Source organism: Acartia tonsa, chromosome 11, assembly GCF_053477335.1.
Source record: "Acartia tonsa isolate MP-2025a chromosome 11, ASM5347733v1, whole genome shotgun sequence".
Classification (NCBI taxonomy): domain Eukaryota; kingdom Metazoa; phylum Arthropoda; class Copepoda; order Calanoida; family Acartiidae; genus Acartia; species Acartia tonsa.
Window position 1 is genome coordinate 24,825,092 of NC_137270.1, and position 21,961 is coordinate 24,847,052.

General features: G+C 31.0%; 1 protein-coding gene across 1 annotated transcript; it reads left to right on the plus strand.

The window, feature by feature from the left end:
- Positions 1–2,653: 2,653 nt before the first annotated feature.
- On the plus strand, positions 2,654–13,077 carry LOC145331203 (CD5 antigen-like). The gene is made up of 11 exons (XM_080175823.1): positions 2,654–2,747; positions 3,167–3,226; positions 6,517–6,588; positions 8,532–8,579; positions 8,988–9,065; positions 10,259–10,330; positions 10,926–11,040; positions 11,653–11,709; positions 12,029–12,093; positions 12,624–12,695; positions 13,049–13,077. Exons 1-11 carry the CDS (start codon positions 2,654–2,656, stop codon positions 13,075–13,077), a joined length of 762 nt encoding a protein of 253 aa, XP_080031949.1.
- Positions 13,078–21,961: the final 8,884 nt, after the last annotated feature.

Here is a 21,961-nt window from a genome sequence, read left to right on the forward strand (position 1 = left end):
CTATACCTTGTTGTAATAGGAATCAGTATGACTAGGATAATTTTAACATACAAAAATTTGTTTTAAATGGACTACGGACTTTCTGGTAACGATTATAAAGTTGCTGCGCGTTTTAAGGCGTACCTAACTATTATAGGAATTAGCATGTAAAGTTTGAAATCGATAGGACAATTCTAACCTGTTTAAATTAACGACAAAATCTTACTATAACGGACGGACGGACGTACAGACGTACGGACGGGCGCACGGACCGACCCTAATTATAGAAAAGCTTCGCTTTTAAAAATTTTAAAACATACATTACCCCCCTCAAGCCTTTATAACCTCTCACTTTATTCACCTAAAAATAAAAAGCTTGGACGTCTCTGAACATTAATCTCATTATATAAAGTTGTAAGCTTTTTGTCTGTAGCGAAAAATCTTGCTAACCGCTGACCCGATATGGTTCTCCTTTACATTAAAGCTTCCTATAGGTCCAGAGGTGGTTATAGGCTATTTTATTTTATAGATAAAGTCTGGGTATGGTTTAAGGCTATTTTTCTGCCCTTATTTATCCATTAGAATAGAGCCTCTAGATGCTAGTGGCGCAACCGCTTGTATAATATAGAGTGCATTATTGAAGAAGTTAGTTCAATATTTAAGGTTTTATGTTTTTCTAATCCCTTTTGCTTCAGATAATGTTTGCAGGGTTGGAAAGGTATTAATGTTAGAAACTCCAGGTACTAGTTATTTCTCGCATCGTATTATAAACAGCTTTCCGCGTATATAAAATATACAATTATAAGATTAAAACCGAGATGCCGCAGGCACGTGCTGAAAAAATTGTTTTTTTACTTATGATTGTGTGGTATCCGCCTAGGGTAAATGGCAGACACCAGAGTTCGGATAAAGACTACGGCAGTGTGAACAGACGTGGACACCTATACTATAGAGAAGCTACGCTTCTCTAGCAATCACTAAATAATAAACATAGTCTATTCAGTTGTTTCTTTATTGCAGGTCTAAGGATAACTAAACTTGTACAACATAATATAAATACATATGGATTAGGAATAAAGATAGTTAAAGATAAATCATACAGTAAAACATAGATAATTGCAATGGTTAGGTAGATGGCTATCCCTGTCTGGGGCAGGCAGGATAGCCCATGGAACAGCACAGTAGGTAGATAAGCATAGAGGGGCTGAGTGGTAGGTCTGGGTACTAAAGAGGGAAGGTTTGATGATTACTTGTGACAACAACAGTCTGTGTGGGGGTGATTCTATCAGGTGAGGGAAGGCTTAGATCCTTTATCCTCAGGGTTGAGGTGGTGCTGATAACTTGGTGGTTGAAGGGGAAGGTTCCGGTGCTTAAGATGGGAGAGGGAGGGGTAACACCCCTCCCTCCATTTGCAGGACAACTGAGAGATGAAATCAGTACCGTTATCTGCCATATTTTCAGGTGGCTTTACAATTGTAGAATAACAGGATTTAGCTGGGTGCGTAGCATCACTATAATGTCTTGGTTTCTGCATGGTCCAGAGCTGCCGCATACCACAATTGTACATTTTTATATTTGTAGAAAACTGGATATAATAGGATGCTAGACATAATTTTTTTTGTATGGATGAAAACCGGTTCTAATCCACCGGATAATTATCGGTTTTGAATAAATATGAAAAAAAAATCTTACAAAATTTTAATATTTGAAATGAATTTGAATTCTTTTATTTTAATTCTTACATAGAAATTCTTTAAATCTAATTAACCTATAAAGTATTTAAAGATTGTATATTAATATTTTAATATTAAACTCCAGTTTTAGAAGATGACCAGTTTAAATTCTATGTCAAAGTCAGTGCTTTGAACAGCATCTTCATGAAATGCAAGTAAGAAAAAATGATGGTTTCATTAAAATATCCTCTTATAAAAATAAAATATTTTTAAAATTTTACTGAAACTCTAAATGGAAAACTAATAATAATAAGCAACTCAAATTCTTAAAATATCCCACTAAAATTTTTATTTAAAAAAAAATACTAGAATAAGTATGAAGTAAAATTAAATACTGGAATCAGTTAAATTGAATTTAAAATAATTTTTCAATGCATTTTTATTATTTTAGTTGCTTGATAATCCTAGTTTTCTATTTCCTAGGAGTGTCTAAAAGTTTCACTTTTTTTAATCATTTAAAAAAAAACTTTTTGTGTTTTTTTTAGTGGTCAAAACAGCTGCTGTGACAAGTAAGAAATTTATATTTATAATATCATCTAAACCTAATATTTATATTTATTAATTTTGCAAAGAAGTTTTATTAAATGTTTTTTTTTCGTTTTTTCTTTATGAACATTATCAGCAATAATAATACTTTATTTTATTTACTTATATAAAAGATTCTATATTTAAGAGTCATTCATGCACGGATACTTGAAAAAAGGATTATTTTATTTTTCCAGTATCGCCTCGAAATCAATTAACATCTGGTGAAAAATTATGTATAGCATCATATCATATCCAGTTTTCTACAAAAATAAAATGTACAATCATGAGAACTTAGCCAGTTCCTTTGACATCCTTGGGCTAAAAAAACTGATTTTAATCTTAAAATTGTACATTTTTATACTCGCGGAAAGCTGTTGATGATATGATGGGATAACTAACTATTATCAGACAATATGGCAGCCAGGGTTGTGATGAAGGTGAAGGAGATTGTGATAATGACAATGATTGTTCAAGTCCTCTGGTCTGTGGAAATAATAACTGTCTCAAGTAAGTTATTTTATAGAAGTAACTAGCAGCTAGTCACTAGGGGCTTTGCCCCAAGAGGTTTGATCAACCTAATTTTTCGTATTTTAGATTTAAAAAGAAAAAGTAAAAAAAAATTCGGGGGGGGGGATTTTTTTTTTTGACCCCCTCTTTTTAAATTTTGGTTTTAAAAAAAAATTAGGGGAGAAGATTTTTCACCCCCCAAGTAAATAGCCTAAAACCACCACAGGACCAGTAGGTATATTCCCTGAAGAGTAGAATCCAATCGGTTCAGTGGTTATTGAGATCTTAAGGGACAGACGAACAGACAGACGGACGGATAGACATCAAGCTACTTTGTATTATAGATTGTCAGAAACATCACCATAATCCAAAGATAATTTTCTGAATTTGAATGTATAAAATTTAATCAATTTCTATAGGTACCACCCAGAAGGTGGTCATTGGGATGCTGAAGATGATTGTTGTGAAAGAATTTGCAGGTATGATATTTAAATTCAAAAGTAACCTAACAAATTTCAAAAAATTTTACCACTCTTTTACTCGTTCCAACTTAATAAAAAACTTGGGTTATCATGATACTTGTTACATAAAAGGAGCTTTTTAGATACTCTTGATCTAAAATAATAAGAAAAAAGAAAGAATAGTTTAATATTTAATTCTCGCATCGTATTATACACAGCTTTCCGCGGATATAAAATGTACAATCATAGGATTAAAAACAGTTTTTTAGCCCTGAGATGCCAAAGGCATGGGCTGAAAAAATGGTTTAAATCCTATGATTGGAAAACAGTAAAAGTGTCTGACTATGACGTCAGAAAAAATTAACAATTAACCAATGAGAGGCCGCTATATATTTTACCACAGTGAATACTGGCTTCTTATTGGTTAATTGTTAATTTTTTCTGACGTCATAGTCAGACACTTTTACTGTTTTCCTATGATTGTGAATTTTTATATTCGTATAAAACTGGATTTACTACAATGCTAGACATTATTTTTTGGTATGGATGAGAACCGGTTCTAATCCACCGGATATTTAATGGTTTCGAATGAAAATGAGAAAAACTTTAAAAATAATTATTTCTTTGTATCTAGACCTGACAATATATGCCAAGAAGGAGGTGGGACTTGTAAATATGATGAGGACTGTTCAGTAAGTATTAAATATATAATACAAAGTAGAATTATGTCTGTCCGTCTGTATTTCCCTTAAGATCTCGGTAACGAACACAGTAATAGTGTCTGACTGATTATGACGTAACAAAAGAAAATAGCCAATGAGAGGCCGTTATTGACCAATGGTAAAATTTATAGTGGCCTCTCATTGGCAAATTTTTTTGTTACGTCTTAATCAGTCAGACACTATTACTGTGTTCCTCGGTAACCATTGAACTGATCGGATTCTACTCTTCAGGGAATATACCTATAGGTCCTGTGGTGGTTTTAAGCTATTTTCTTGGGGAGTGGGACACCACCTCCCCCCCCCCAAAAAAAAAAGGCAAAGCCGCTAGTCTTTTCAATAGTGTTGTAAAATTGTAACAAATTTTTTTTCAGCCCTCAACAATGTGTGGCTTAAATACTTGTACAAATACTACCATACTTCCTTAGTAAGTACATCAAATATTTTCATTTAGAACATTTTTCTATAATATTGAAATTTTAACTATATTTATTTTAGTTCTTCATATCCTATGAATTCTAAATACTTTGGGACCAATAGTTCATGTTGTTACAGACCTTGCAATAGCAGGTAATTTGTGGAAGAAAATAAGGATGACAGTATTCACAAAAGCAAAGCTCTGAAACAGACAGTCAGATCTGAATAATCAGAACATAAATGTATAATGTCGAATCAAAATTTTAAGTAAAGAAGTTGTATCAACTTTTTTGCTTTTTATTTAAGATAGCTAGCCGGTCCTTTCAGTAAGTAGTAGATGTAAAATTTTTCATAGAATTCAGATATGCAATCGTTTTTTTTGTAGACCTCTTATTTTTTAAGTAATTTAAGTTTTTTAAAAAAATAATTAAGTCGGTTTTAAGGTACTAAAACGCAACAAAATAAAAGAAGAAAATAGCCAGTATAAACAAAAATAGTAAGATCTTTAATTTGACACCTTACTTTTAAAATTCTGTTGAGTAATTATTGAAAAAATCTATTTTTTTAACCTCGGTTTAATAAAAACTTTAGACCTAAATATTTTCTCAAACAGACATAAAAAACATGGGTTCATATATACCTTTAGAATCAGAAAAATATTACGAATCTATTCTAAGCAATATTGAAAAAGTTTTATAAAACTATAATAAAAAAAGTATGTTTATTTTAAGAATCATAATTTTCGGCTTTAAAGGGTTACCTTGAACCAAACCTGAACCAAACCTAAACAAAAGACAATGCAATGTAGCAGATATTTTTTAAACACAAGAAACAATAATGTATTTTTAACTGCATTGTTTTGAAGTTTATAAACAGACTGATGCATATTTGTTCATAATTTTTCATTCTTTACATGTTCTTTAATATCACTATATTTATTGTAGTATCTATTGTATATATTGTATGAACGTTCTCCTTTTTTTCTGGCAATTCTATAGGTTAATCTTATAGATTAAGCTTCCCGATTCGTCAATTTTTGCGATTTGTGATTGGCTAGTTTAGTAGTTACAATTCTTAAAATAACTTTTTTATTTTTTCTATTTTTTATTACAATTTTTTTAAACTTTTTTAATTTTGCTTACAATGGATTCATATTATTTTTCTCATTCTAATGGTATATATGAACCCATATTTTTTATGTCTGTATGAGAAAATATTTAGGTTTAATGTTTTGATTAAACCGAGGTTAAAAAAATAGATTTTTTCAACAATTACTCAACAGAATTTTAAAAGTAAGGTGTCAAATTAAAGATCTTACTATTTTTGTTTATACTGGCTATTTTCTTCTTTTATTTTGTTGCGTTTTAGTACCTTAAAACCGACTTAATTATTTTTTTAAAAAACTTAAATTACTCAAAAAATAAGAGGTCTACAAAAAAAAACGATTGCATATCTGAATTCTATGAAAAATTTTACATCTACTACTTACTGAAAGGACCGGCTAGCTATCTTAAATAAAAAGCAAAAAAGTTGATACAACTTCTTTGTTAAAAAACTGCTTAAATACAGGATAATGTTTAAGGGCATACTTACGTTTTTTAGAACTAGATTATAGAGATACTTCGCTTTGAATTTGTACTTTGTTGTCCTAGGAATCAAGATTTCAAAAATCAGATCAATCGGATAATTCTATCACATACAAATTTGTTGTTAAAAAGTTAAAAATCAACATGCTAAAAATGGACGTACGGACATTCTGGTAACGATTATAGAGTTGCTACGCTTTCTAAATAGTACCTAAATACTACAGGAATCAACATGCAAAGTTTGAAATCGATAGGACAATTCTAACATGCCTAAATTAACGAAAAAAGTTATCCCTTCCAGACGTACGGACGGACGGATCTACCCTAGTTCGCTTTTAATAAATAACATAATAATAGTTATCTATTGCATCATATTTTATACAGTTTTCCACGGATCTAAAAATGTACAAGATTAAAGCCAGTTTTTTAGCCCCAAAATTTCAGTATGGCTGAAAATTAGTTTTAATCCACCGGATATTAATCAATATTGAATTGATACTGGAAAAATCATCCATGAACACTTTTGAACATATAAGTACAATATTGATTATTTGATTATTTTTCTTAATATGCATAAAAAATTCAGGTATAATCTGTGTGGGCATAATGAGAAAGGATGTTTATATGATGCAGACTGTAAAACTGGATACTATTGCAAGTAAGTTAAAAATCATCATAAAAAAAATATTATAATTTTCAATAATAGGTGAAATTTGTTTATATGCTTGTGCTGATTGTAAGAAATCTATTTACTACATCTACACATTTAAGGAAAGGGAAAACTGCTGCAAATTTTGTCAGCATCGCCAGTTATATCTTCTTTCCAAAGCATAGGCCACGTTCAATGGTTCTCCCTTTTTCTTTGGATTTGGCATGATTAAAGGCATCGCTGAATGATTATATTTTCTCATCTTTCATTTCACTTTGGAGTTCCCTCCTCCAGGTTGTTTTTGGTCTACCTGGTTTTGTGGTCACTTTGTGGTTAATAACATGATTTAAAATGACTAATTAGATGAACAATTTTATGATGTATGAGACAATTTGAACCTAGTATCCATTGTTTTGCAAATATAGTAAAAATATGTCCAGTAAGGATTCGAAACTGATTAATATCTAATGGATAAGAACCAGTTCTCAGCCACACTGAGAAATCATGCAATTTATCGTATTATATCCAGTTTGTACAAATATAAAAATGTATAATAATCATATCCATACCTTTCCATGCCTTTGGCATCTCGGGGCTAACAAAACTGGTTTTCATCTTAAACTTGTATCTTTTTATATCCTTGGAAAGTTGTTTATAATATGATGCAATCATGCAATTCCAGGTGGACTGATACTAAAAACTATTGTGAAGATATAGATGAATGCCAAACATCCAGTGGCAAAGCATACTGTGGGTAAGCATTTTTCAAAAAGAACGTGTCCTAACTTTTGTGATAATTAATTCAATAATTACTAAAGAGAAATAAAAAAGTAAGGTGTCAAATTAAAGATCTTACTATTTTTGTTTTCATTATGGCAATTTTCTTCTTTTTAAAAAACTTAAATAACTTTAAAAATAAGAGGTCTACAAAAAAAGAATGCATATCTAAATTCTATGGATCATTTTACATCTACTACTATCTCTTTAAAAAAATCACAAAAGTTAGGACACCTTCTTTGGTTAAATTAATGTTTGTACATCTGACAAAATGATTATAAAAAAGTGAAAAATAACTTGAAGTAAATGGGAAAATAGGAAACAAATGCCTAAAATACTCAAATGCCACATTAAATTTTTTATTCTCAATTAGCCTAAGTTTTTTTTCAACTCATTTTATACTCATTCTCGTGTTATTTTTTTTAATTTGGTGGTGCATTTTGAGTATATTAGTCACTTGTTAATCCTTCAAATCCCATTTCCTTTAATTTCACTTTATTCATTATCCTTTTGATATCTAACATTTCTTACTTTGAATTTATAAGAATTAAGAAAAAAAATCCACTAAAAGAAATAAACTTCCAGGTTAAATACAGAATGTACAAACACAATTGGAAGTTATACATGTACATGCAAGTCTGGCTATCAGCTGTGGTATGCTAATCAAGGATGCACTGACTATAATGAATGTAGCTACTGTAAGTATTTTCTCTATCCGCTGGATTAGAACCGGAGCCAAGCCATACTAAAAAATCATGTATCATGTCGTATATAATATGCGTTGCGATAAATAACTATTACAAGAGAAATGGGCGTTCTCCTCTTTTTGAAATTTTGAAAATTTTTATACCCCGGCCCCCCCCCCTCACCCTCCCGACAGAACAACTATTTTGGGTTAGGTTAGGTTTAAGGCTAGGGAGGAGCGCTGCAGCAAGGCAGGCAAGGGGGCCGAGCGCTGCTGCTAGGCAGGCAAGGGTGCCGAGCGCCGCGGCCAGAGTTCATAGTTCTTTCGGGGGGGGGGGGGGGGGGGGAGGGGAGGTGATATAAAAAATTTCAAAATTGAAAAAAATATTTCTAAGAGGATATTACCGGGAAATGATGATGACAAACATTATCTAAGATATCTTTTTCTGCTCCTAATAATTAATATTATGTAAGCTATCTGTTATGTTCAGATTATATATATTGTGGATATGTGTTGAAATGTATCAACTATGCAGGAGGTAAGTTATCTGTTTTTATTTAAATGAAAAAACATTAAATTAACCTTTTTTACCTATAACTTTAAAATGTTAATGTATGGATTTCTGTATTAAAAAATAAAATGGAAAATAGGCATTACCATAAAATTTTAATGCATCTTCAAGCATCAGTTTTTACACTATAATTAAAGAAATTACAAAATTAATATTGCACATACAGGAACAGGTTTCAAAATTATTCTGTCAATATGAAGGGGAGAGAAATATTTAAAGTTTGGTCATGTGAACATGCATTGCCAGAATATTTGAAATATCCATTTTAGTTTGGTCAATATTATATGTAAATACAATAGATAAATATCTTAATCTAATTACTACAATTCCATGCCAAGACCTTAAAATCACTAAAAACCTTAACTGCTTGATTAGGATATCAATGTGTGTGTCAGCCAGGATATTACAAGTCAGGATCTACCTGTCTGGATATCAATGAGTGTGCTTTTGACAGTAAGTTCAACTAAATTAAATAAAACAAAAAGTTAATTTCTCGCATTCATTCAAAACCAGGGATAAGGGATGGGAAATGTAGGAAAATATTATTTCAGGCCTATTTCAAGCCTAGGCCTAAAAAACCAGTTATTATCAACGCTAATAAAATAGCTGCGTGTGTGTGTGTAGATAAAGAATAGAATAAAATTCAGGTAGCTAGTCTAAAGTAAAATTAAAACTTTTTATAAACCAATATATTAATGCCTTTTTTAAAATCACTTTATGATGTTTTTTGTCTCCCAAAATTTTTTTATCTTTTACTCTAGTAATTTGAATTTTTCCGAAAGCTATCATTGGGTCTGCCTCAGGCAGATTTTGTTTGTATTTTTATTAAAGAGTAAAAATTTTATTTGAAAATATTATTTCATCATGGCTTATTAAAATTCTATATAAATAAATAAATTTAGTACAAGTAAATTAGCACTTGGGTAACATTCTATCAATTTTTCTTGCTCCATGAATAATATTTTTGTACTTTTTAACATATAATAGTACTGAGGTGTTTCAATCAATTTTGTATAAAGTTTTAAAATTTAAAATACAACATTTCATTTATAAACTACCAAATGAATAAGTCGTACCTGCCTACTTTCCAAAAAATAATCACTTTTTTTATGTAAGGTATTTTTTAATGTAAAACTCTGGGCAGATTTGATAATTAATAATCAAACACCTTTTCTTATTAATTCTTATTTTTTTTTAGAAGCAGACAAGATAAATTTTTTTTCATTGCCGCATTTATTATATTCTCATCCGCCAATTGGTTATTGGTTGATACAAAACAGGCCGATCCTTATTGGTTTAGAGCGATAGCTACTTGGGAGCGTCCGCCTTTGACGACATTTAATTAGGAATTAATTAAATATCCCTTTAGAATCTAGGCCGAGACCTAATTAATGGTCAGGTTTCCTATCCCTTATCCCTGATTCAAAACCGATTAATATCCGGTGGATAAGAACCGGTTCTAAGCCATATGCATCGTATTATATCCAGTTTTTTATGAATATAAAAATACACAATCTTAAGATTAAAACCAGTTTATTTAGCGTGTGCCTTTGATTATAATCTTAGAGCTGTACATTTTTATAACCGCGGAAATCTGTTTAAATACGAAAAAAATACTATTTCTTTTTATTTTGTAATTTTTACAGGTGTATTGGAAAGTTGTCCAACAGAAGATAAACCTGGATGCTGGAACAAAGCTGGATCCTATTCATGCATGAGTAAGATTTAACAAAAAATATAAAGAGAAACCTAGTAAAAGTGTTTGACTCAGATTAGGACGCCAAAAAAAATTAACCAATGAGAGGCCACTATAAATTTTACCATTGGTCGATTACAGTGTATTCTGGCCTCTCATTGGTTAATTTTTTTGACGTCATAATCTGAGTCAGACACTTTTACTAGGTTCTATAAAGAGATTTTAGAAAATATCCTACTGAAAAACAGCTAATGCTTTTATTTAATTTAAATACAACACAATATTTTCTTAATAATATTGTGCACCCATGTCTGTTTGAATATTTGAAATACATAAATTCAGAGAAGGCAGAGGGCTATAGTTCTTTCCTGATCTTGTCATTTTTAATCTTAGCAATTCACCCATCCTTTTCTTTCAATTGTGATTTTTAAATTCCTACCATTCTCTTGACACAATAGGAAAAAAGATATACCTAAAATGTAAAAGATAATATTTAAAAAACATTAAGTTTTGGTTTTATAAATCAGAACAATATAAGGATAAAATTGGGATGGATAAAAGGCAGTTACAGAGAAAATATTTTTTAAAAAGAATGAACTAAAATAATTCTATTTTAGATAATGTTGTCCTGTTCACGACTGGTCCCTATGATAGCTGGTACATGGGTAGTATTGGTATTTGGAACTATGAGCTAAGAAAGTTCCAGGGACTATGTGCTGTTGGATGGGGAAAGTAAGTTCATTAATGCTTATATAAAAGTAACAGGATGTTCATGTGTGTCTGTCTATCTGTACCAAAGGGTCATGGGTCCTGTGAAGGTTTATAACTATTTTGGGGGAGGGTACCACCGTACTGTAATGAGAAAATCAAAAACTTTTTTCTTTTTTAAAACTTGAATTGAAAAGGGGGGGGGAGTTGACATACCCCATCACAAGTGCACCTAGAGGCCCCTAGGGACGTAGCCGCTAATAATTGATATTGCATTATGATTCCTAAACAAATTTAAAAACCGATCATGAACTATAAGTAATAAAAATACTCTGAAATATTTTTTTAACTGATACCCCGCTCCAACCAAAAATCACAACAAAAAAGAAATTGTCATATTATCATTTTATGAAAGTGTTAGCAACACCCTAAATGCCTTTAGGGGCACTTGGAGTGGGGGAGGGGGGTTAGGGCAAAGAACATTGATGTTAAGCAACATTGTAAATGAGAACCATCTCAATTTAATTAGAGAGATCCTTCGTTACAGACAGACAAACAGACAGAGAGATATCCTGTTACTTTTATATAATAATTTAAATTAAAGAAAGTACTGAATATCACATTACTTTTGTTCAGGGAAACAGCAAATGTAATGTGCAAACAGATGGGCTATGTCAGAGGAATTCTTAGAAGGTATACAGAGAGATTGTTAATTAAATTAAATCTTTATTATTTTAGGCAATATATTACATCCAAATGGAATGGTACTCTGTCAAACCTAGTCAGTCTTTAGTATACTTATTTCTTGACCCACGACTGTGACTCAACTGCTGACAGGTGCACGTCATTAATAAATAGAGTAATGGGAATGCCTATGCCCATAACAGGTGCAACTTCATACCATGCACTATTAGGATTTCCAGACAAAGGTTGTGCAATCAAAGAGTTGGTTTTCTGAAGGGTGTTTCCAATACATATTAAAAATATATGGCAAAATATTTTTTTTTCAAAGTGGTTACTATTATTATGGATCAGTAGATGGTACCAACTTCTATGCAAGTGATGTAAACTGTGCAGGTAAAATAATTTTTATTTTAATATTTGTGGAAAATTATTTGTTATTCGAAACTATACATGATTTTGCAGTATGGCTGAGAACCAGTTAGTATCCACCGGATAATAATTGGCTTCGAGGCCACACTGGAAAGATATTTATTTACAAAGCAAGTTTAATTCAAATCACACTGATTTTTTAAAAAGATTTACCCACAAACCTTCTTTATACAAAATCAGTAAAATTTATTGATTGGAAAACAACTAATCTAATAAAATTACATACTATTTTTATAAATGACATAGTACTGTTTCAGATATCTTTAGCAACAAACAAATTACATTAAACCAGGGTTCGGAAGCCGCGCCTCAGCCGCGCATAAGCCTCAGTTTTAAACCTGCTTGTGAGCAGAAAAAGAAATTTTAGAAAAAAGGATTGTCTGCTAAAGAGCAGTTTTATACATCCAGCTGAATTTTAAGATTTAACTGAGGCTTACACGCGGCTTACGCGCGGCTTCCGAACCCTGCATTAAATTAGCTTAACTATATTTCAGGAACTGAGAAGAATATTGTTGATTGTCCTATGTCAAGGGTTGTGTCTTCCTCATGCATTTATACTGATCAAAGTAATTCTTTTTCCCTAATCGCTTCGAAACCGATTAATATCCGGTGGATTAGAACCGGTTATCCGCCTTACTGGAAAATTATGTCTAGCATCGTATTATATCCAGTTTTCTACGAATATAAAAATGTACAAATATAATATTAGATCTAGTTATTTAGCCTGTGCCTTGTACATTTTATATCCGTGGAAAGCTGTTTGTAATAAGATGCGAGAAATAGCTATTCCAGAGTTGAAACTACACAAGGATTTATTTTACTACATATATTTTCACCCTCCCAAGAGATCACCCTAATAAAAATTACCCCTCCCCCCACCCCCCACCCTAAAAAAAAATTCTTTTCCTATTTAATTTAGAATTTCAAGTGAAGGACAAATTCCCCTAACCCTATTTCCTAGAGGCCTCTAGGGGCGCAGACGGTAGTATAATAAAAACGGATAAATAAAACTAACTTTTTCAGCTGCTGGTGTTTATTGTTATTCCTACTGAAGAAGGATGATTTGGATCATGTTACCAATTTTGTTTGGAGAAATGCTTAAAATTTATTTATATTGCCATTTATTATTTCACATTTGTGGAATAAATAATTTTAAAAATCACCCAACCTCTTTTTCATTAAGATCAATTAAAACAAGGATGACAACATTCATAAAAGCGAAGCTCTGAAATGGAAGGACAAACGAACATTGGCACTTGTAGAGTATCAGAACTAAATAAACTTGATATTAAGTCTATACAAATTTGTTGCAAAACTGATTAAATACACAATACTGTTTAATTAAGGACATAGTGACGTTTTTAGGACTTGATTATAGATATGTTTTGCTTATAACATTGTACCTTATTGTAAAAGGAATCTGTATTAAAAAATCTGCTTGTTTTAAATGGAAGATAGGTTACTCAGGGGAATATTTAAGAGAAATTTTAGTTTAGTAGAAGAGAAAATCCGCGACTGTGGCTAAACATGTATGCTATTTTACGGCGACAATGGTTGGCTGTCTAGATATTAAGTACACTAAGACTACGGCTCTGTTCTATTGAAATAACGTTGCAAAAAGAGGGGTTCTGAAAGTAATCTACATAATTTTTTTTAAAGAACCAACAAGTACTGTCAGTATCTTTTTTCTTGTAATCTAGCAGACAATCAAATCATAACACAATAAAAACGTTAATTAAGTATGAAAACTATTTTCTTCGATTTTTCTGAAGTTATTATCGCATTCTATGGGTTTTTTATTATCATTTACTTATATCGAAAGTGCCAAACACTGTACCCTAACTTATTCATTTAATAAAAAACCAACCGTGGAATTTCAAGTGAAGGACAAATTCCCCTAACCCTATTTCCTAGAGCACTGGTCGCCGGAAGGGAAAAGCAGTTTTTTGAAAGGGGCTATCTGAGATTATTACAGATTCTGATATATACATATATAGACTGATGAAAAATGCAAAAAACGAAATCAAAAGCGTTCCTTCTTGGGAGAAAATCCGGGAAAAAGATTTTAGCTATTTTTAACCTAAAATTCACATTGGCAAGCCTGCAAAGAAATATACAGACATTTTGAACATGTCATTGCTCAGCACCTAGAAGTGGTATAAAGATGCTACATATACCATTGGAATGCTCATAACCTCTAGTTTTCATATTGGTATATAACGTTTTTGTACTATTATTAGTTTTTACGCTATCCTCTGAAGTATACTCAAGTTTTTAAAATGTAGTTTTTACTTGAATTTTATGTTTGATACTTGTTACACAAACCTTTTAAAAATTGTATTGCTTAGCACCTAGGAGTTATATAATTATTTTATACAGGTATATTTGTATATTTTGGGTGCATTCAATTTTAGCTTTATTTAAAATAGTCTTTGAAATAGGTATAGTTTGTAGCAAGTACCAAGAAGGAAGGGGGGGGGGGAGTTTATACACTTATAGGCATTGTAATTCAGTATAAAATTTTGCTCTGGATTTTTTTGGCTTTTTGTTATAGTTTTTAAACTGATTCTTTTTGTAAGAGCTCTTATATGATTAAATCTACCAGTAAAAATATTGAGAATTGAATCTTGGCACCATCATTCTAGGGGATAGTGGGGTAAAACAGCTCCAAAACACTGAAATCTAGGGTCTGAGCTTATTTTAGAGATATCATGCTAATTTTTTTAATGTAAAGTTTTTGCATAACTAAGCTAAGTAGCCATTGAAGATTTCATTTTGGCACTTTTCCTCTTAGGACTAGCGGGGTATAACACCCACCAAAACACTAAAATTATAAGTTATGAGCCTATTCTAAAGATATCAAGCTTTTTTTTTAAATTTAAAATTTATTCACATAATTGAGATACATAGCCACTAAAGATTTAATTTTAACACTTTCTTTCTAGGGGCTAGTGGGGTGAAACACTTTCAATTGTAAAGTTATAAGATCCAGGGGGGGTGAGGAGTTTATACACTTATAGGCAATGAAATTTAGTAAAAAATATAGCTCTGGATGTTTGGGCTTGTTGTTATAGTTATCAACCTGATTATTTTTGTATATTCTCTTATATGATTTAATCTACCAGTAAACCTTAAGTTTGGCACTTGCCTTATAGGGGCTAGTGGGGTAAAACTGCCCCCAAAACTACTAAAACTTTAAGTTCTGGGCTTTTAAAAAAAAATATTGGGCTGATTTTGTTAATGAAAACTTTTTTTTCAAATAACTGAACTAAATAATCATTCATGAAAGTTCAACATGATATCTTTGAAAATAAGCTCAGAACTCATAATATTTGTATGTGGGGGATGTTTTACCCAACTAGATTCTAGAAGGAAAGTGCCAAAATGAAATCTGTAATAGCTACTTAGTTCAATTATGTGAATGTTTTAGGGGCTTTTTACCCCACAAGCCCCTAGAAGGAAAGTGCTAAAAAGAAATTTTTTTAAAGTTTTATAGATAGATCCAATCATATAAGAAAAAAAAATCATTTAATAACTAAAACAACAAGTCCAAACAGCCAGGGCAAAATATTTAGTTGCTATGTATCTCAATTATGTGAATAAATTTCAAATTAAAAAATCATCTTGAATCTTTAAAATAGGCTCATAACTTATAATATTTGTGTTTTGGGGGGTGTTAAAACTCACTAGTACCAAGAAGGAATGTGGCCAAATGAAATCTTTAGTGACTACTTAGCTTAATTATGCAAAAAAAAGTTTACAAAAAATTAGCTTGATATCTCTAAAAATAAGCTCAGATTTTAGTGTTTTGGAGCTGTTTTACCCCAATAACCCCTAGAAGGATAGTGCCAAAATTAAATTTTCAATATTTATACTGGTAGATTTAATTATATAAGAGATCTTACAAAAAGAATCAGGTTAATATGTATAACAACAAGCCCAAAAACATCCACAGTAATTTTATACTGAATTTCATTGCCTATAAGTGTATTGTATAAACTCACCCCCCCCCCCCCCCCCCATCATTCTTGGTTCTTACTACAAACTATACACATTTCAAAGAATATTTTAAATAATGCTAAAATTGAATGTACCCAAAATATACAAATATACCTGCATAAAATAATTATATAACTCCTAGGTGCTAAGCAAAACAATTTTAAAAAGGTTTGTGTAACAAGTATCAAACTTAAAATTTAAGCAAAAACTGCATTTTAAACACTTAAGTATACTTCAGAGGATAGCGCAAAAACTAATAATAGTACAAAAACGTTATATACCAATATGAAAACTAGAGGTTATGAGCTTTCCAATGGTATATGTAGCATCTTTATACCACTTCTAGGTGCTGAGCAATGACATGTTTAAAATGTCTGTATATTTCTCTGCAGGCTTACCAATGTGAATTTTAGGTTAAAAAAAACTAAAAATCTTTTTCCCGGATTTTCTCCCAAGAAGGAACGCTTTTGATTTCGTTTTTTTCATTTTTCATCAGTCTATATATGTATATGTCAGAATCTGTAATAATCTCAGATAGCCCCTTTCAAAAAACTGCTTTTCCCTTCCGGCGACCAGTGAGAGGCCTCTAGGGGCGCAGACGGTAATATCACCCAACCTCTTTACATAAGTTTTCATTAGGATCAATTAAAAAAAGAGATACCTTTTTTTAAACATGAATAAAAATATTAAAAAGTCGCAAATATTTCAACAATTCAAAGAAACACATAATTACTGAGGGATTTCTCAGGGGAAAATTCAAGAGAAATTTTAGTATAGTAGAAGAGAAAATCCGCGACCGTGGCTCCCATTACACGCGGTTGATGCTCTGGATTCTCTAGATAATCACTTAAATCGAAGAAGAATCCCTTACTAGTTAATGGTAAATGGTAATAGTAGAAGAGAAAATTGAATTAGATTAAAAATTGTAAAGTACTATTTCAAGGATTTTAATTGATAACACAATGCATTATAAATGGATGTAAATCCCCAATAACAATAAATAGAATTGCTCCTCCTGTACTGTAAATTAACAATAGGGGGTATCCATTATGTACTGACAAACATACATACCAACCATACTTATAGAAAAGCTTGGCTTTTTAAAATTTCACACCTTTATATAAAAGTTACATTTATTTAGACACAATATTAGAAAACATGCTATTTTATTGTTTATTTATGCCCAATCTATTAGAAAATGTGCTATTTTATGGCCACACCTTCAGAAAATATGCTATTTTATGGCCACTCCTTCAGTTTATCTTCAGAAAATATTCTAACTTATGGCATTATTATTAGAAATTGTGATAATTTTATAGCCACACTTTCAGGAAATTTGCTATTTAATGGCAACATTATAAGAAATTAGGATATTTTATGGCAGCACCTTCAGAAAAAATGTTTTTTATTATGGCCAAACCTTCAGAATATATGCTATTTTACGGCGACACCCTCAGGATTCATTCTATTTTATGGCAACACCTTAAGAAAATATGCTATTTTATGACCACTCCTTTCAGAATATATGCTATTTTAAGGACACACCTTCAGGATTCATTCTATTTTTTGGCAAGACCTTAAGAAAATATGCTATTTTAAGGCCACACTTTCAGAAAAATGCTCTTTTGAGGCCACACTTTTAGATAATATGATATTTTATGGCAACTCCTTAAAAGATATGCTATTTTATAACCACACTTTCAGAAAATATGCTATTTTAAGGCAACACTATTAAAATTGTGCTATTTTATGGCAATACAATTAGAAAACATGCTATTTTATAGTCACACTTTCAGAAAACCTACGGAAACCCATACAAACAGTTTTGGTGTGGCTTAAACAAACAAAACTTTGGACTTTTTCTTGTGTGACTAACTGTGCTTTATTTGTATAATGTGCTAATTTCAAGGGATACTCTTTTTTCCTAATTCTTTTTTTATTTTGTATACTAGTGTAAAAAGTCTTTTCAAGTATGGCTTCAAAACTGGTTAATATCCACTGGATTAAAACCGATTTTGAACCATACTAAAAAAATATGTATCGTATTATTTACAATTTTCCACGAATATTAAAATAAAATTCATAATAATTTTACCATTTTTGCTAGCCCGTGTCCCAGCCTCTCGGGGCAAACAAAACTGGTAATATCCGCGGAGAGCTGTGTATAATACGATGCACTAAATAACTATTATTTAATAAATTGAAGCAGTTAAGTGCATTCATAGAATTGCATTATAGAATTTAATATAGACACATAAGTGGCTGCGCCACTACCACCTAGTAATGTATAAGCTTTTTAAAAATCAGCTACCAATGTCTAATGATAAAAACAAACGGATTCGTACATAGTCGACCTTTTATGTACAACAAATAATGTATTTTCTAAATATTTTTTTTATAAATTTTTCAAGTTTTTTTAAAATAACTTCTTGAGTGTCTCTTGAATGTTTTAGCCCACACACGCGCGCAATTACGCACACTTGAAAAATTAGCGTTCATCCAATACCACATTTTATATTTTCTTAATAATACTTTTAGCATATTAGAGTAAAACTATACTATAGATCTGTTTTTAGCATCCAATCCAAGTCAGTTTAATAGGTAGTTATGCTATTGGGGTAAGGAAGGAGGGGGTTGTTGCACTTTTTTTTTTGACTATATGGCTTTGAAATCACCGATGAATTATCAAATCATGTACTATTTCTTATTAAAGACAATTGTGTGATATTAAATAAAATAAAAATCAGAATAATATCAGTTTTGTTGGTCTGGGCCTTTATACGGTGGGATAAATAACTATTCCCGACTTTATAACTTGTTGAGATTCAAGTAACAAAAGTCATTATGTTTGGAACGTTTAAATGCTTCGTTTTTTATTTGTTGAGATAGATTTCTCTTTTTGAAAATCCTATATCTAGAGGCAGGATCATGTTGTTCTATGAACAGATCTATAGTATAGATGTATATACAGACAACTACCTCCCTTCATTTTTCAAAGACCTCTTTGGTCTGCTTCTAAGTTAGTTTCTGCTACTTGGCTGTGTAATATAAGCAATACTATTGGCTGATTTTTAAATTTTTAATTTTTAATTAATAGAAGACGGTTGCGATGGGGAGATACGGTTATTTAACCCTTTCTCCCTCTAGTGTTTTACACTAATGTTCTACGGCATAAATTGGTTGATCATCCATATAGGTTAAATTTTTATTTTACTATTAATTAAAAAAAATGCCAAAAGATGACAGCCTAATATAACAAATTGCATATATTACAAATTTGCATTAATTCATGAGTAAAGTTTTACTAATACATACACATAAAAAATTACTTATTAAATCTTAACGTGTATTTATATTTTTCCAGTTATCCTGATTAAAGTCCATTTTTTTACCTATTTTACTCGAAATAAAATGTACAAAGTTATGATAAATAGTAAAAATTGTTGGAAGGACTCGGTTATATCTTTTGAAGAGAATAAATACATTATTTGTGAAATTCTTATCTAATTACCTAATATTTTATATCACCAAGACTTTATAAAACTGGATATAAAATTTAGACTAAGATCTATTCATGACTACTACATTGCTTTCTTACAAAAAGAAACACGACCATCCACATCGTTGGACTAGGTTTGTTTCAGGGATACACTAAAAATAAGATCTAGTGGAGTATATCGTCCTCAAAGGCTATCCAAGGCTTGTTTACAAACGAAGGAAAGTAGAAATTACCCCCACCCTCATTTAAAAAGCCAGGAGGGATAAAAACTTTTTAAAATCAAAACAGACCTCCTTAAATTAAGGGGGGGGGGGGGTTGGATGAAAAAAACTGGCGCGCTTCTCTTGTCAATTTACAATTCAAAGGACGCTTTTTAACTTTGAGCATGTTGATGGTGTATAAATAAAAATAAAATACATACAGTCTCTTGTTGTCTGTATTACAACCTTTAAAGTTCCTTCTCTCCCCCCCCCCCTCGATTTTGGTTTAAAGGGGGTATGCAAATTCTTGCAAAACATAGCAAATTCTTACAAAACATAGCAAATTCTTGCAAAACATAGCAAAATCTTACAAAACATAGCAAATTCTTGGAAAACTTAGCTTTTCTGTCCTTCACATAGCTAATTCTTGCAAAACATAGCAAATTCTTACAAAACATAGCAAATTCTTGCAAAACATAGCAAATTCTTGCAAAACATAGCAAATTCTTGCAAAACATAGCAAATTCTTACAAAACATAGCAAACTCTTGCAAAACATTGCAAATTCTTACAAAACATAGCAAATTCTTGCAAAACATAGCAAATTCTTACAAAACATAGCAAATTCTTGCAAAACATAGCAAAATCTTACAAAACATAGCAAATTCTTGGAAAACTTAGCTTTTCTGTCCTTCACATAGCTAATTCTTGCAAAACATAGCAAATTCTTACAAAACATAGCAAATTCTTGCAAAACATAGCAAATTCTTGCAAAACTTAGCTTTTCTGTCCTTCACATAGCTAATTCTTGCAAAACATAGCAAATTCTTACAAAACATAGCAAATTCTTGCAAAACATAGCAAATTCTTGCAAAACATAGCAAATTCTTGCAAAACATAGCAAATTCTTGCAAAACATAGCAAATTCTTGCAAAAAATAGCAAATTCTTGCAAAACATAGCAAATTCTTGCAAAACATAGCAAATTATTGCAAAACATAGCAAATTATTGCAAAACATAGCAAATATTTGCAAAACATAGCAAATTCTTGCAAAACATAGCAAATTCTTGCAAAACATAGCAAATTCTTGCAAAACATAGCAAATTCTTGCAAAACATAGCAAATTCTTGGAAAACTTAGCTTTTCTGTCTTTCACATAGCTAATTCTTGCAAAACATAGCAAATTCTTACAAAACATAGCAAATTCTTGCAAAACATAGCAAATTCTTACAAAACATAGCAAATTCTTGCAAAACATAGCAAATTCTTGGAAAACTTAGCTTTTCTGTCCTTCACATAGCTAATTCTTGCAAAACATAGCAAATTCTTACAAAACATAGCAAATTCTTGCAAAACATTGCAAATTCTTACAAAACATAGCAAATTCTTGCAAAACATAGCAAATTCTTGCAAAACATAGCAAATTCTTGCAAAACATAGCAAATTCTTGCAAAACATAGCAAATTCTTGCAAAACATAGCAAATTCTTGCAAAACATAGCAAATTCTTGCAAAACATAGCAAATTCTTGCAAAACATAGCAAATTCTTGCAAAACATAGCAAATTCTTGCAAAACACTGCAAATTCTTGCAAAACATAGCAAATTCTTGCAAAACATAGCAAATTCTTGCAAAACATAGCAAATTCTTGGAAAACTTAGCTTTTCTGTCCTTCACATAGCTAATTCTTGCAAAACATAGCAAATTCTTACAAAACATAGCAAATTCTTGCAAAACATAGCAAATTCTTGCAAAACATAGCAAATTCTTGCAAAACATAGCAAATTCTTGCAAAACATAGCAAATTCTTGCAAAACATAGCAAATTCTTGCAAAACATAGCAAATTCTTGCAAAACATAGCAAATTCTTGCAAAACATAGCAAATTCTTGCAAAACATAGCAAATTCTTGCAAAACATAGCAAATTCTTGCAAAACATAGCAAATTCTTACAAAACATAGCAAATTCTTGCAAAATATAGCAAATTCTTGCAAAACATAGCAAATTCTTGCAAAACATAGCAAATTCTTACAAAACATAGCAAATTCTTACAAAATGTAGCAAATTCTTTCAAAACATAGCAAATTCTTGCAATAGGGGTCCCAAACTCAAAAACAAATTTTCAGCGCGATCCG

Coding starts and splice junctions, on each gene's coding strand:
- LOC145331203 (XM_080175823.1), top strand. CDS start 2,654: ATGGCAGCCAGGGTTGTGATGAAGGTGAAGGAGATTGTGATAATGACA. Junction 3,227..6,516: donor TGTTGTGAAAGAATTTGCAG/GTATGATATTTA, acceptor TAAAAAATTCAG/GTATAATCTGTGTGGGCATA. Junction 8,580..8,987: donor ATGTATCAACTATGCAGGAG/GTAAGTTATCTG, acceptor CTGCTTGATTAG/GATATCAATGTGTGTGTCAG.